At 43.2% G+C, this 14,365-nt stretch overlaps 1 protein-coding gene across 3 annotated transcripts; it reads right to left on the bottom strand.

Moving 5' to 3' along the window:
* Positions 1–379: 379 nt before the first annotated feature.
* Positions 380–6,968, bottom strand: MHC-DMB (HLA class II histocompatibility antigen, DM beta chain). Of its 3 annotated transcripts, XM_003808601.7 has the most exons (6): positions 6,500–6,939; positions 4,433–4,714; positions 2,921–3,205; positions 1,285–1,401; positions 1,091–1,126; positions 380–736 (listed from the first exon to the last, which is right to left on the bottom strand). In XM_003808601.7, the coding sequence occupies exons 1-6, from the start codon at positions 6,552–6,554 to the stop codon at positions 720–722; spliced, it is 792 nt and encodes a 263-aa protein (XP_003808649.1). In that variant the 5' UTR covers positions 6,555–6,939; the 3' UTR covers positions 380–719. The 3 variants fall into 3 exon arrangements, with proteins under 3 accessions (XP_003808649.1, XP_008958914.1, XP_063460888.1); XM_008960666.6 differs by lacking the exon at positions 1,091–1,126 and having other exon boundaries at positions 6,500–6,957; XM_063604818.1 differs by lacking the exons at positions 1,091–1,126; positions 1,285–1,401 and having other exon boundaries at positions 6,500–6,968.
* Positions 6,969–14,365: the final 7,397 nt, after the last annotated feature.

A 14,365-nucleotide genomic window follows, 5' to 3' on the forward strand; every position in this document is an offset into this window, starting at 1 on the left:
TCAAAGCACCTGGTACAATGCCTGGCCAGAAAGTTGAATAATCGAAAATAGCTAACGTCACTATTGCAGGCTGGCTATGTGCCTGGCAGTGTTCTTAGCCATTTACAAGTATGAACTCATTTAATCCTCATAAGATCCTGTATGAGGTGAGTAAGCTGTTAATTCCCTTCCTTGCCCATACTCTGTGACTCCAACCCACCACAGTTGAATTTCTCCTTATGAATTATAAATCAGAAAATGGCCCCAAATTCTCTCATGTCTAAGTGGGAAAATGGAAGAAGGCATTGATTTCTCCCCTACTCAAGCAGAAGAGAATTAACCTCAGTCCTTGCTTTGCCCATATTCCTTCCCCAGGGCCCCAGGAAGAAGACACGAAAAACAATATTTCCACCAAAGTTTATTTCTCTGAAACAATCATCAGTTGCTGTCCTCTATGGCACACTGAGGGCCCCAGGAGGGTCTTTAACTCCCTTCCTCAGATTATATTCATCCCAGAAATATAGCCTTGGACAATAATTTGGTTACAGCATAGTCCCAGGAATGAGGTCCCCCAAGTTGCTAAGTTTTACATAGGGGAGACTGGGAAATTCAAAGAATTGGATGGAGAAACCATACGATCCAAGATAATGTCAGGGGGTTGAAGATGTTGGAGAGGTATGGTAGCATCATTGAGTTTGAATCTCCTTCTCACTTGGAGTGGAAGTTGTAGGATTCTGCCTCTAGAAAATGTGCCGTCCTACAGAATAAATAAAAGGGAGATAATGAGGCTTCAACCCAACTTGCCCCCATCGTTTGTCACTGTAACCATCCCATGCCTTAATACAGTGATACTGAAAACTCCAGGGCACCAACAACTAATACAAAGGAAGCACCTTCAGCCTCCTCTCCACAGACATCCCACTTGGTAGAAGAGGAGGATGCTCCTTCCTGCTCTTAATCCTAGCAATGGCAGCTTAAATCATGCCCTTGCCTAGATCCTCATGGAAGCTCACCCATATAATAATCAAGATTAGTTGAACCCAACACTAACCCCTCTAACCCGCACCCCTACCAAAGGACAAGTAGGGAAACAGACCAACAGAGATGTTACCTTCTGAATAATTGGACCCAGGAAGAGGAGTGTAACCTAAGAGAGGAAGATACTTGATTATACCAGTCTTTGTGGATGAAAATATCTAGCAGTGTTCACAGCAAATGCGGTAGGAAGGAGAGAGTTAATCACAAACAGAAAGTAAGCAGAGAGTGGGACCAAGAGTGGGGATGGGAGTTCAGAGAGTCACTCACTAGAGTGGCCAGCTCTCCGCCAACTGATCACACCAAGAGAGAAGATGATGAGGCCCAGGCCCAGAGTCACTGCAGACACAGAAACCTTCAGGGTCTGCATGGGGGACAGCCCAGGTGCTGCAAAAAATAGAAACTTACTTGACCCAGTTCCTGTTGCTCACCCCCAGGGCAATTCCATTTATTGCAGCCACCTCTCAGTGGGTTAAAAGGTCCTTTATCCCAGCTCCAAGGGTCTAGCTCACACCACCCACTCCCAAGAAAATGATCTTTCTCAAATCAAACCCTCGTCCCATGGACCTCTACTCCTAGAGTAAGCCTGGGGAACCCATCTCCCCAGAATTAGCATCCTGGCTTCCAGGTCCTCTCTAATACAGTGGGGCCTCTCAAGGCATCCTCTTTCCTTCCTTTACCCCAAAGCCATCCTTATCAGGATAAAGGGCTCCTCACTGTCCTCTCCATTGCCCCCACGGTAACAATGTTTGCTTCCTTACTTTCTCCAACTGAGCAGCTTCCTATTACACTGTCTTACCACATGTCTTAACCTCCAGTGGATCCATCCTGTGAGTTATCCTACTACTTGTGTACCTTCTACATCTAGGTCTCCCATGTGTCCTTTCAGAGCTTGTCTCCATCCCACTCCACAGCCCCTGCACTTCCTTGGGCTGGTCCTGTTCTGTATCATGTCCCACTCAGATTCTTTTCCCATGATAAAATGAACACTCCACTACTAAAGGGAGGTTCTTGTGCACGCTGTGAGGAGACGTTCCCCAGGAAAGTTCAAGTGAGCATGTGATTTCCACTCTCTTCTCTGTTCTCCATTCCCTTCCCAACTGCCCAGCAAGAAACAACACTTCCCACAAGGGGAAACCTGGTTACAGCAGCTGATCTGAGATCCTGTTCTCTGGCCCTTTGTAGACACCCTTCCTCTTCCTCATTTCTTCCTCTTTCTTTTCCAAGAGTCCCCAAAGCTGTGTGCAACTTCTCACGATACCTTTAACTACTCCCAACACTGAGTTCAAACAGTGTTTGAACTGTAATTAATTCTTTATCCACTGGCCCCTGAGCATGCATGCCAAATGGTCTGCCAGCCGTGGCTTTACTACTCCCGTATGCTTGGTAGAGCAGGCCAAATGTAGTACTGCCCCACACCAAGAAAAGCCCCCCTTCTTCAACCTTCATCATTCCTTCAGCTCCCATCTGCTTCTGGCACCGGAATAGTTGAAATCTAAGGAGGCTAAAATAGTGTATTACAATTTGGGGTTCTGAAAATATGATTGCCAAATTTACATCCTCATTTCAAAGCAAGCACGCTCCCCTCTCACCCTCAAACATAGACGCAGCAACATCAACCACACCACCAGAGCAACAATAGCACAGACTAAATATTAAATTGGTGCAAAAGTAATTGCGGTTTTTGCCACTGAAAGTAATGGCAAAAACTGCAATTACTTTTGCACCAACCTAAATATTTCCATTTCTTTATCCCATTTCCCCGTTCTGGTCCTAAGTCCCCCATAAGTTCCTCCAGACTCAGTCCCCATTTTCAGCACTTTGCTGTCTACCATGTACCATGTATCGATCCACATCTCATTTTCTCTGCTTTGACCCTAATTCCATCCATCTGCCATACACTTACTCCAGTCCCGAAGGATGGGCTCAGGAGCCCCAATGTGCTCTACCACACAGGTGTAAGTGTCCCCGTAAGAGGGGGTTAAGGCTAAATGGGAGAGGGTCTGGTATGTCCAGTCTCCATTGGGCTGGGCAGTCTTGTGCGCACTGCTGTGAGGCATGACAAGCTTCCCGTTCTTCCTCCACGTGATGGTCACTTCTGCTGGATAGAAGCCCCACACATAGCAGGCCAGCATCACAGGCTCCCTCGTGTTAAAAGGAGTGGTTTTGGCTACTTGCACAGATGGTGGCCCTGTATAGGAGAAAAAAACATGTTTAGGAAGGAGGGTGATATTCTGGCTGCTTCCTCAACCTGGTTTCTTTCCTATCGCAACTCTTCGTAGATTTTGCAACCCACTTTCCACCCCAGCCCCCTCTGCCATGCTGCCCCTTGAAGGGGAACTGTTAGAATGTATTCCTGCATTACTCTTTCTTCTCTCCCATTCCTTCATTGCCCCTTTCTTTCTTTCCTCCTCCAGAATTATGTTTGATTACAATTAGTAAAAGCCAGATCTGAACTGCAAGCTGTTCTAGAAGTCGTTGTATTTATTTCAAGTACATAAACTGGAAAGTATTTGAAATAAGGAAGCTAAGAGTAATCCAGAGTTGTACTTTGGGTTTTTTTAAGGTGGAAAAGGAATTTTTCTCCAAATCTTGCTTAATACGTTAATTTGCTAGTTAAAGCCTTTTCTCCTCACATAGTTTAAGGAAACAAGCCTAACTTAGGACTCACTCTTAAATTTGGAATGAATGTAGTCAAACTAATGAGATTGCTAATACTGCCATCTTTTAGTAATTTACTCTCCTAGGTGATCCTCTTGCTTGCCTCTATCTTGACATTTTTCAAACACAATCTTAAATAAAAATCCAAGAAATTATGTTAAAATGCAGATTTCCTAGGCTGTATCCCCAGATACTTTCTTTCAACAGATCTGGAGTGGTACTAAGGGGCTTGCATCTTTAACAAGCACCTCCTCCAGGCAATTCTGAGAAAGGTGGTTCAGAAACCACCCTTGAGACACACTGTTCTGTACTGTGGAGATCTTCAAGTTTACTTTCACAAACTTCAAGCCATTGTCAATGCAAGAGTTTAAGGGTGAGAAAAAGCGTGTGTCAGAATCCCCTGGGATTCCAAATATTCCCATGCCTGGGCCCACATCAGATCTGGAACATCAAAATCTGGGATAAGAAGGCAAGAACATCTTGGGTATGCATCCTGAGATGCCCCAGCCTCTGCATAACCTCCCCACATGGCTCCTCGCGGTTCAAGCCTCACCTCCCCTTCTTTACTCCTGTTCCACTCACATCAGCCACCTTGTTCCCCTTGAGGTTCAATCCTCCGTCTTTCTACATTTCAGATCCACACATTTTCTCTTATTTGCTGCTCAAATCTCAAACCCCTGGGCCACTGTGGGATCCTCCCTGGCCTGCCCTCCTAACTGCACTTCCTGGTAGCCCCTCTGCACCCCTCTCTCCTCACGTGTCCTGTTGGTCAGTGATCCCCAGAAGGGCTGGGTGTGTGTGGCACAATTCTGAAGCCCATTGCGCAAGCGCTGCATCAGGGTGTCTTGTTGGTTGAGGTGCTGTGAGAGGAAATTCGCCAAGCTATTCAGCACCCCAAATTCGCAAGGGGCCATCTTATTCTCCTCTGGATCCCAGCAGGTCAGCAGATCCTTGTTGAAGGAGATGCAGTATGTGAAATCCTTTGGAGTCCCAGCATCATCCAACAGACAGGAGCTTTCCACGTGGGCCACGAAGCCACCTAGAGGAGCCAGGGAAGGGAGAACAGGTCAATGTCTTCTACTGGCCTGGCAATAAATAAATAAATAAATAATAAATATACACAAATAATAAATATATAAAACATACAGACGTATATTTAGGAGCTCTGCACAGAGCTTTGTCTTTGACCCTGGTTCCTGACATAGAGTGCCTAATCGCTTAGAATTTCCTAGATAACAGGAGTGTCTTTTGTTCTAATGAGGTACTCTTGGTGGGCTCCTGGAGGAGGGGCTGGTCACCAGAAAGACCAAGTCATGATTAGAAGCCTGGAACTTTTAGTCCCATCCCCCATACTCCCTGAAGGGGAAGGGGCTGGAGATTGAGTTAATAATCAGTCATGCCTATGTGATGAAGCCTCCATAAAAATCCCGGAACTATGGAGTTCAGAGACCTTCTCAGTTGGTAAACACATCCACATGCCAGGAGGTGAAGTACCCCAATTCTGTGGGGACAGATCTCCTGTGATTGGGACCCTTCCAGATCTGGTATCTCTTCATCTGGATGTTCATTTGTATCCTTTAAAATATCCTTTGTTAAAGGATGCAAAATTATGATCTAGTGTTCTATATCACTGTGGATGACTATCATTAACAATAATACATTATATCATTTCAAATCGCTAGAAGAAGGATATGGAATGTTTCCAACACAAAGAAATGATAAATGAGATGATGATCTGATCTGATCACTGTACATTACATGTACTAAAACATCATTATCCACCCCGTGAATATGTATAATTATTATTATCAATTAAAATATCCTTTGTAAAAAATCTACAATAATAAGTAAACTTTTCCTGAGTTCCATAAGCCACTTTAGCAAATTATCAACCCCAAGGAGGGGGTCATGGGAACCTCTGATTTGTAGGCAAGTTGGACAGAAGATGTGGGTAATTTGGGAACCTACTACTTGTGATTGGAGTCTGAAATGGAGGCGGTCTTACGGGACTGAGTCTTTAACCTTTGGTGTCTATGTTAACTCCAGTTAATGTCACAATGGAATTGAATTATAGGATATCCAGCTAATATAGGAGAATTGGTTGGTATGAGTAATAAAAAAAAAAACCTCACACAGTTGGTCAAAGAAGTGTTGAGTGTGAGCATATAGAAGAAAAAAAGTTGATTTTTCCTATATTCAGCTGAGAACCTAAGCCTTGGTGACATCCAGCTAGTCTGGAACAGATTTCCTGCTCAGGGAACATCTACTGACCAAGCTCATACACTGAAGTTTCTGAAAGTCTGATTTGAGGGAGTCAGTAGAAATAGTAGATAAGTTTTTAGATCCAATCTCCTCTTTATGCAAGACTAAGCACAGGGATAGGAGTAGCCCCCCGAGATTATTTGCATGTTTAAACATGACAATTTGCCCAGAACACAGACCTTCAATAAGACAAATTATTGAGAGAGTAAAAGGGTCAAGAGAAAGAGTCAGCCTTGTACTGTGCTGGAAATATTAAATATTCACTTAGCACATATTTATGAAGCACTTGCTGCATGCAGGCACTGTGCTAGGAGCTGAGGAGGCAGCAATAAATAAGATGAACATTGTCCTTGCCTATATTCCAGCAGGGAATATACACTGCACAGATAATTATACAGATTAATTACATTAAAATTGCTACAAAGGTAAAGTACAAAGTGCTATAGGAATGTATACCAGGGAGACAAACTATCTGGGGTGTCAAATGCAATTACAAAACGGAACACCCTTACCCTGAAACAGGAGCAGGGGAAGGGAGAGTCCCCAGAAGAAGTGTCCTTACCTGCTCCTGTGCAGCCCAGGCTGAGCCCCAGCAGCAGCGGCAGGAAAGTGATCATGCTCTGCTCTGTAAAGATGCCGGGAGTTCAGTCCCCTGGACCAGCTCTTCCAGCGTCCGTGGGTCCTCGCCTGTCCCAGAAGCCCCAGCCTGGGTAGATGATCTCCAGACACTGAGCAGAATACTATATTGCCCGGGTCCCTTGACCCCCCAAATGAGTGATTTGGGGATACCCAGTCCCTAGATATTAAATCTGTTCCTTCCAGCTCACGGGAGTCCAGTGTCCCAAACAGGGACAGATTGGCTAGGTAGGCAGGGACAGATGTAGAGACAAATCGCTGAGTGCCTCAGCCTAGCATCATCAGTTACTAGGTAAACCTCATCCTGCCTTAGTCTTAGACAACAGGTTTCCTGGTCTCTCTTAATTCTTTTTCTACAGAACAACCAGTAGATTTCCGTAGATTACTGGAGAGAATAATCGCAATATTCCCAGGATGTATGCAGCCTGGGCTGCCCACTGGTTTAACTTTTTCTTCTCAATGCTCTCTCAAAAGACCAGGACCAGATAACCTCTCCTATTCCTTACAGGGAGGTTACCCAAGAAGATAATTACAAAAACCCTTGTCTGTCCTGAGATGAGAGGACCCAGAGCCCTTCTGGGGCAGGTGGCAGAGGCAGGGCTGCTGAGAAGGAAGAAGGCACAGACAGAGTACAGAATTGTCTGGTCTCAAAGCAAGACTGCAGAATAAGGGAAGCAGCGCCACCATAGAGATCAGGAATAGGGGCCTGGAAAATCCCTCCATGGGCCTCCATTGTTGCTTCTGTTCTAGCCAGTAAAGCTTCATTTCCTCCTCAGTTATAATAGCTGCTTTCCGGAGCTAGTAAACCATATCCTCCTACACTCTGAGCAATCTCATGGGGTAGACCGCAGGTTAACACCTCTCAGACTCCTTGAAAAATAGCTGGTGACGGGTCAGTGCCCAGAGCTCACCTGCCTTCCGCCAAACCCTAAACACCCCTGTGTTTCCCCTACTATACCCTGTTCCCTGGGGGCAGGTCCCTGCATTATGAAGCCACTAGGAAAATGAGATAAAGCTTTCCTACTTTTCTTCCCCTGAAAAGACAGATTTTGTTTTTTATTTTTTGAGAATATCAAGTAAGATTTTATTTTTTATTTATTTTTAATTATTTTAACCTTTGTTTTAGGTTCAAGGGTACACGTGCAGGTTTGTTATATAGGTAAATTGTGTGTCATCGGGATTTGACGTAAAAATTTATTTCATCACCCAGGTAATAAGTATAGTATCTGATAGGTAGTGTTTTGATCCTCTCCCTCCTCCCATCCTCCACCCTCAAGTAGGGCCCAGTGTCTATTATTCCCTTTTTTGTGTCCATGTGTACTCAATGTTTAGCTCCCACTTATAAAAGTGAGAACATGCAGTATTTCATTTTCTGCTCCTGCGTTAGTTTGCCTAGGATAACAGCCCCCAGCTCCATCCATGATGCTGCAAAAGACGTGATCTCGTCCTTTTCTGTCTGTGTAGTATTCCATGGTGTATATGTACCACATTTTCTTTATACAGTCTACTGTTGGTGGGCATTTAGGCTGATTCCATGTCTTTGCTATTATGAATACTGCTGCAATGAGCATTTATGTGCATGTGTCTTTATGGTAGAACAATTTATACTCCTTTGGGTATATGCCTAATAATGGGATTGCTGGGACGAATGGTAGCTCTGTTTTAAGGTTCTTGAGAAATTGCCAAACTGCTTTCCTCAATGGCTGAACTAATTTACGTTCCCACCAGCAGTGCATAAGCCTTCCGTTTTCTCTGCAACCTCTCCAACATTTGTTATTTTTTGACTTTTTAATAATAGCCATTCTGAATGGTGTGAGACGGTATCTCATTATGATTTTGATTTGCATTTTTCTAATCATTAGCAATGTTGAACATTTTTTCATATGCTTGTTGGTCACGTGTGTGTCTTGAAAAGGCAGATTTTATGTATTTGCGTATTTCTTTTTTTCACAGGTTTTTTTTTTGAAAGTCTCACTCTGTCGCCTAGGCTGGAGTACAGTGGGATAATCTCGGCTCACTGCAATCTTCGCCTCCTGGGTTCAAATGATTCTCATGCCTCAGCCACTTGAGTAGCTGGGGTTACAGGCATGTGCCACCACTCCTGGTTACTTTTTGTCTTTTTTTTTTTTTTTTGGTAGAGACAGGGTTTCATCACGTTGGCCAGGCTGTTCTTGAACTCCTGACCTCAAGTGATCCACCCACCTCAGCCTCCTAAAGTGCTAGGATTACAGGCATGAGCCATCGTGCCTGGCCTGAAAAAGCAGATTTTAAACGGCAATTCATTCTTCTATCCCATTGTGAACTATACAGTTGATGGATTTTCCATCACTAACTTGAAACCCTAAATTGGCTTCCTTCTGCTCCCCAGTAGGTTTCAGGGCTGCCTCTTCACATCTTAGTTTCTGAGAACTCTTGGATTTTATTAAATAGTGAGCTAAACAAAAGAGGATGTGGAAGGGGCCCCTTGACACCACACTTACCTGCCCTCCCTCAAAGTCCCTGACCTCAGGAAAATCTAATACCTATGAAGAAAATGGGGATAGAAAAATGCATACAAAGATTATTACCAAAAACGAAAGATTCGTTGTGTAACTAATTGAGATTAACTGAAGCTCTGCCATAGCTCCCAGCCACTGCCCCCACTCACCTTGCTTATGTACTCTAACTCTGCTAACGAACCGTCAAGTGTGTTGGAATGGGCAGAATATGGGATGGGGAGTGCATAATCTGTAGAGCTTCTACAGATACAGTGCTAGGTAGGTCCTTTCTATAATATCTCATCCCATCTTAAAAGACTTGTTGGCCGGGCGTGGTGGTTCACGCTTGTAATCCCAGCACTTTGGGAGGCTGAGGAAGGCATATCACCTGAGGTCAGGAGTTTGAGACCAGCCTGGCAAACATGGTGAAACCCCGTCTCTACAAAAAATACAAAAATTAGCTGGGTGTGGTGGCGCGTGCCTGTAATCCCAGCTACTCTGGAGGCTGAGGCAGGAGAATCGCTTGAACCTGGGAGGTGGAGGTTGCAGTGAGCCGAGATCGTGCCACTGCACTCCAGCCTGGGTGACAGAATGAGACTGTCTCAAAAAAAAACAAACAAAAAAAACTTGTTAATTGTCCTCATTTCCCAGGTTGGAAAACAGGTCCAAAGATTCACACCCAAGGTCTAAAGGCTGTAACTCCTCTTCTTATACAGCTGTTACACATGCATGTGTGTACACACACACACACATATGCACTCTCTTGAGCATGCCCACACACTCACTACATCCTGGAACTGGGATGGCTCAAATAAAGGGAGTTAGTGAGGCCTCTGCTGAGAAAGGGAGAAAGAGAAGAGTCACAATCCATAACCCAATTCACCCAAGTCTTATCTTTCCTGTCCTCAGAGTTCCTTCTGCTCTGAGAACCACCTTCCCTTCCACTTTCTCTTTTGACAAGTTTCAAAACTGTATTTTCCCCCACACACCCCCAGTACATTTCCCCCTCACATTCCTCCCCATCCTGCCCAGGTAAGCTGTTAGCCTAACCTTATAGGAACCAAGTCCTGGGATCCTTTTCAATGTCTACAAAGCCTAGCCCTGGCAAGGGAGCACCGGCTGTGTGGTCCTGTGCCAGCACTGAACATGGCCCTAGCCAGTAACAGTGAGGCTGAATGTAGTTCCCTCTTATGTCTAGATCTCTGCTCCGGCAGTCAAAGGAGATGTGAAACCTTCTGTGAGGCCACAACAGGAAATGGTAGGAGAGGATTTCACTTCTCTATTAATTCAAACACTGAGGGAGCTTTTTAGAATAAAGAAGGACAGAAAACCCAGACACCTGTGCTCAGCAGTGTTTTCCTTCCTCTCCTCCTCCCAACCCTTCCATTTTTACAGATATAGCTCTGTCTTTCCACCTCTAGCCAATTCAAAATAACATTTCAGTTGCTCTGTCCATTGTTACTTATTTGTTAATTATTGATATAGCACCGGGACCAAAGAGGTATGGAGCCCCAACCAGGTTCCCACATGTTGCCTTTCTTTTATTGCCTCTACACAACCACCCAAAGAGTGAGTCCTCTCCTTTCCCATTGCCTCTGCCCTTAGCCTGACCACCACATGCCTGCAGTAAACTAGTCCCAGGGTTTGTGTGCAAAGCATTACCGGGAACATTCAGAGTGAGAAGATACGGATTCTGCCCCCATATCGCTTTGCTTGTAGGTCAACTGGGGAGTGAGAACAAACACTTTAAATAGTTTATATTAAAGTAAGTAAGCAATAAGAGAGCAATAAGGCCAGTGGTCTTAAAAGAGAAGAGAGAAATCACCATGGACATGGTAGACAGGGAGTACTCTCAGTTGAGAGGGCCTGGAATGAGCCTTGAATACTGGGCTGGATTTGTGTTGGAGAGCAGGAAGGCAGTTGGCATTGTAGGTCTGGTGTATAGCTCCACAAGCTTGACAATGCTGTGAGGTGCCATCAGGGAGGAGGTGTCCTACGAGAGCCTGGGTTAGCTAAAACAAAGACAAGCTACAATAATGTCACTGGCACTGCACGTTGGAGGAAGTCACAAATGTGATTTCTTGTTTTTTTCTGAGAGTATGGCCATAATAATAAATCTCTTCTAGGCACTTCCTAAAGTTGCTCCATGTCAGTTCTCAGGTTCTTGGGGCAGATGGTTTTAACTGAAGTCTCCATTTTATAAACACAAAATTGCTCAACCAGTTAATCATGCCTCATAGCATAAGACCACATTCGTGACTTCAGTGTCTTTTCAAAACTACACACACCTACATCCTGCCAAGATTATATTACTTGCCCAATCTGTCCAATCCCCACCCCACCCCTGCCATCTACCCCTTACCTCACCTCTGCCCACACACACACCCTCCTCCCCTGTCAGGATTCACTGCTCTAGACTCTGACCTTTGGATTATAGTTTCTGTAGTCAGTTCACCATCCTTCCAACCTACAGTCAAATTATTTGAACTACTAGGGATAGTCTATCTGATTTGCCACTATTTTCCCTTTTTTAATGTTATTTTTTGCCACCACAACTATTGAAGAATGCTATCTTCATCTTACCCATGAGAAAATGGAGGCAGAGGGAGGTTAAGTGGTTGCCCAGATTTACCCAGATACTGAGTAATAAATCCATTACTTGAACTCAGGATTTATTACTTTAAATCCTGTATTGCCAATAATCAATTGGAAAATAACTGAAAATTGCCTATTTATAACAATAAAAACCATAGCATATTTATGAATTAACATATCAAATATAAGAATTTTAAGAAAAAAGAAAACTTTATTGAAGTGCACAAAGAACTGAGAGGTGTAGAGATATACAATATTCATGGATAGGCCATGCTAACATAATGACAACCTCTCCCCACATCGCTAACCTAAATGCTACCCCAATTAAAGTAACAGTAGGATTTCAGGAGAATTTAACAAACTGATTATAGAATGTACATGGAAATAAAGTCCAAGAGTATCTTAGAATATTTTGATAAAGAAAAGGAAAATAAGTTTTTTGGGAAGGTGGTGAAGGAATGGAGACTAGTTCTACTAAATAGTAACACATATTAAAAAGCCAAAATAATCAAACAATATGATACTGATTAGTAATGAGAGAAAAGCAAATTAAAACAACAAAATACCACTCTACACCCACCATGTTGCCAACATTTGAAAGTCAAATAATTACAAGCATTAGTGAGCATAAAGGGAAATGTGAACTATCTTGCTCTGTTGGTGGGAGTGTAAACTGTTTATGATCCCTGAATTATAGAAATTATAAACTAGTTGGGCAAAAAAATTAACACATGAAATAAAGCAGCATATCCCAATCCTTAGGTTGAGTGCTTTAAGTCTTGGAAGATTTCAATAAAGAGAAATTAGGGGCAGGTTCATGGAATAAGTTGAACTGGAGTTGGACCTATGAAGTGGGTTAAGACAGGAACAAGATGAGCAGAATAAAGAAAGCATTCTTGTGAGAGGAAAGAGCCTGGGCAAATGCCCTAAACCAAAACCAGATATAATACCTCAAGGAAGAGTGAGGAAAAAAGATTTATTCAAGAATAGCATTCCTGCTGGGAATAGTGAGTAATATTTTTTATTAGAAAAGGGGCACCAGACTAGAGAGGATACTGAGTGCTTCTAGAGTACTTAAGTAACAGTATCATAGAAGGTTTCATCAGAGAGCATCTAATCTAAGCCCATCATTTTACAGATGAAGACTTTGAGGCCCAGAGAGGGGAAGTGACTTGTCTAAAGTCACACAGCATAATAAAGCACTTTTAAGGCTTGCCTGACAGGAAATATCTAGATAAGTTGGAAAACAGAGAGACAGAGAAATTAGGAAGAACTAGAAAGCACCACATCTAGAATTACTAACGTGAGAATAAAAAGAAAAACATCTAAAATGGAGAAAATACAATACTTGAAGCTAGTATTGAGGTATATTTCAGAAAAGAGAAAGAAGTCTATGAGGCAACTAAGTTCTCCTCTGAAGATCAAGACCAATAATGATAAGGTTAGGTTATTCAGCACATTTTCTATATGCCAAACACTATTTTAAGCATTCTGTAGATATTAACTTATTTAAGCTTCACAGCATGAGAATATGCTGCCTTATTTCCTATATTAATTTTTTCACTCAACTAGTTCATAATTTCTGTAATTCGGGGATCATAAACAGTTTACATTCCCACCAACAGACCAAGATATTACAGTTCACATTTCCCTTTATCCTCGCTAATACTTATTTGACTTTCAAATGTTGGCAACATGGTGGGTGTAGAGTGGTAAGGTGGACACCATTGTTATCATCATCCTTTTACAGAAAATGACACCAAAGCACAAGTTAAATAACTTGCCCAAGGGCTCACAGCTAAACGCTGACAGTTACGATTGAATCCCCAGCAGTCAGGTTCCAGAGCCCATGCTTCTTAACCGGTACACATGATGCTGTTAGAAATGAGATGGTTCAGAGACAGTGCCAACTTCTCTTAGGGAGAATTTAATATTTTCTTTTAGATTAGACTTTAGTACAATGCCAAGAACAGAAACTCCCTCACCAAATAATTGCCCTCTCAACTTTATTGCCACCCTGTCATCCAAAGCAACTCCCAGACCCTAAGGAATGCAAGAAAGCAAGCATATGCAAAGCAATTTACCACCAGTGGTCATGTGCTGCCACCTTTCCTTATCTTCCCAGGACAGCACCTGTGCAGTTCTCCTTGGACAGTTCACTCAGGCCAAGGAACAGATTGTCAGGAAAGACATGTGAATTCTTTGCCTTTCCAGGCTGTTTTCACTTCATGTTAGGGGCTTCATGATACTGTTTTCCCAGAACTGACATAACTGATTGGTATAGCACTTGGGGGCTTATTCTTCCCATCCCTGAGCTTCTGTTTCCCAGTTACGGTGAGGGTTGAAGGGAGTTGTATGTTCCTCAGGGCAGCCTATACGAGACATAAACATTTTCACAAACAGTAAAATACACAACACACACACACACACACAAAACACACAAGCAGCTTCCTTAACCATTTTGTAAGCAGATTATCAGAAAATAATTCTGCCTTCGTTTCGCACATATTTTGCACAAACCAATAGACGGAAAAACATCATGTACCGCCAAGACCAGGGAATAAGAGCTCAGCTGGCAAATTAGGGGTTTTCCCTATTTCCCTCCCTAACGAGGTCAAGCTGTGTTCAGGTTAAGGCATGCTGAATTTGAAACGACAACCCACTCAAGTTGAGATATCCAGAAACAAATACCATGAGTTAAGAAAGAAGCCACACTGATA

This window comes from Pan paniscus, chromosome 5, assembly GCF_029289425.2.
Source record: "Pan paniscus chromosome 5, NHGRI_mPanPan1-v2.0_pri, whole genome shotgun sequence".
NCBI lineage: Eukaryota > Metazoa > Chordata > Mammalia > Primates > Hominidae > Pan > Pan paniscus.

Coding starts and splice junctions, on each gene's coding strand:
- MHC-DMB (XM_003808601.7), bottom strand. CDS start 6,554: ATGATCACTTTCCTGCCGCTGCTGCTGGGGCTCAGCCTGGGCTGCACA. Junction 3,206..4,432: donor ATCACTGACCAACAGGACAC/GTGAGGAGAGAG, acceptor TCTCCTATACAG/GGCCACCATCTGTGCAAGTA. Junction 1,127..1,284: donor GCGGAGAGCTGGCCACTCTA/GTGAGTGACTCT, acceptor TTCCTCTCTTAG/GTTACACTCCTCTTCCTGGG.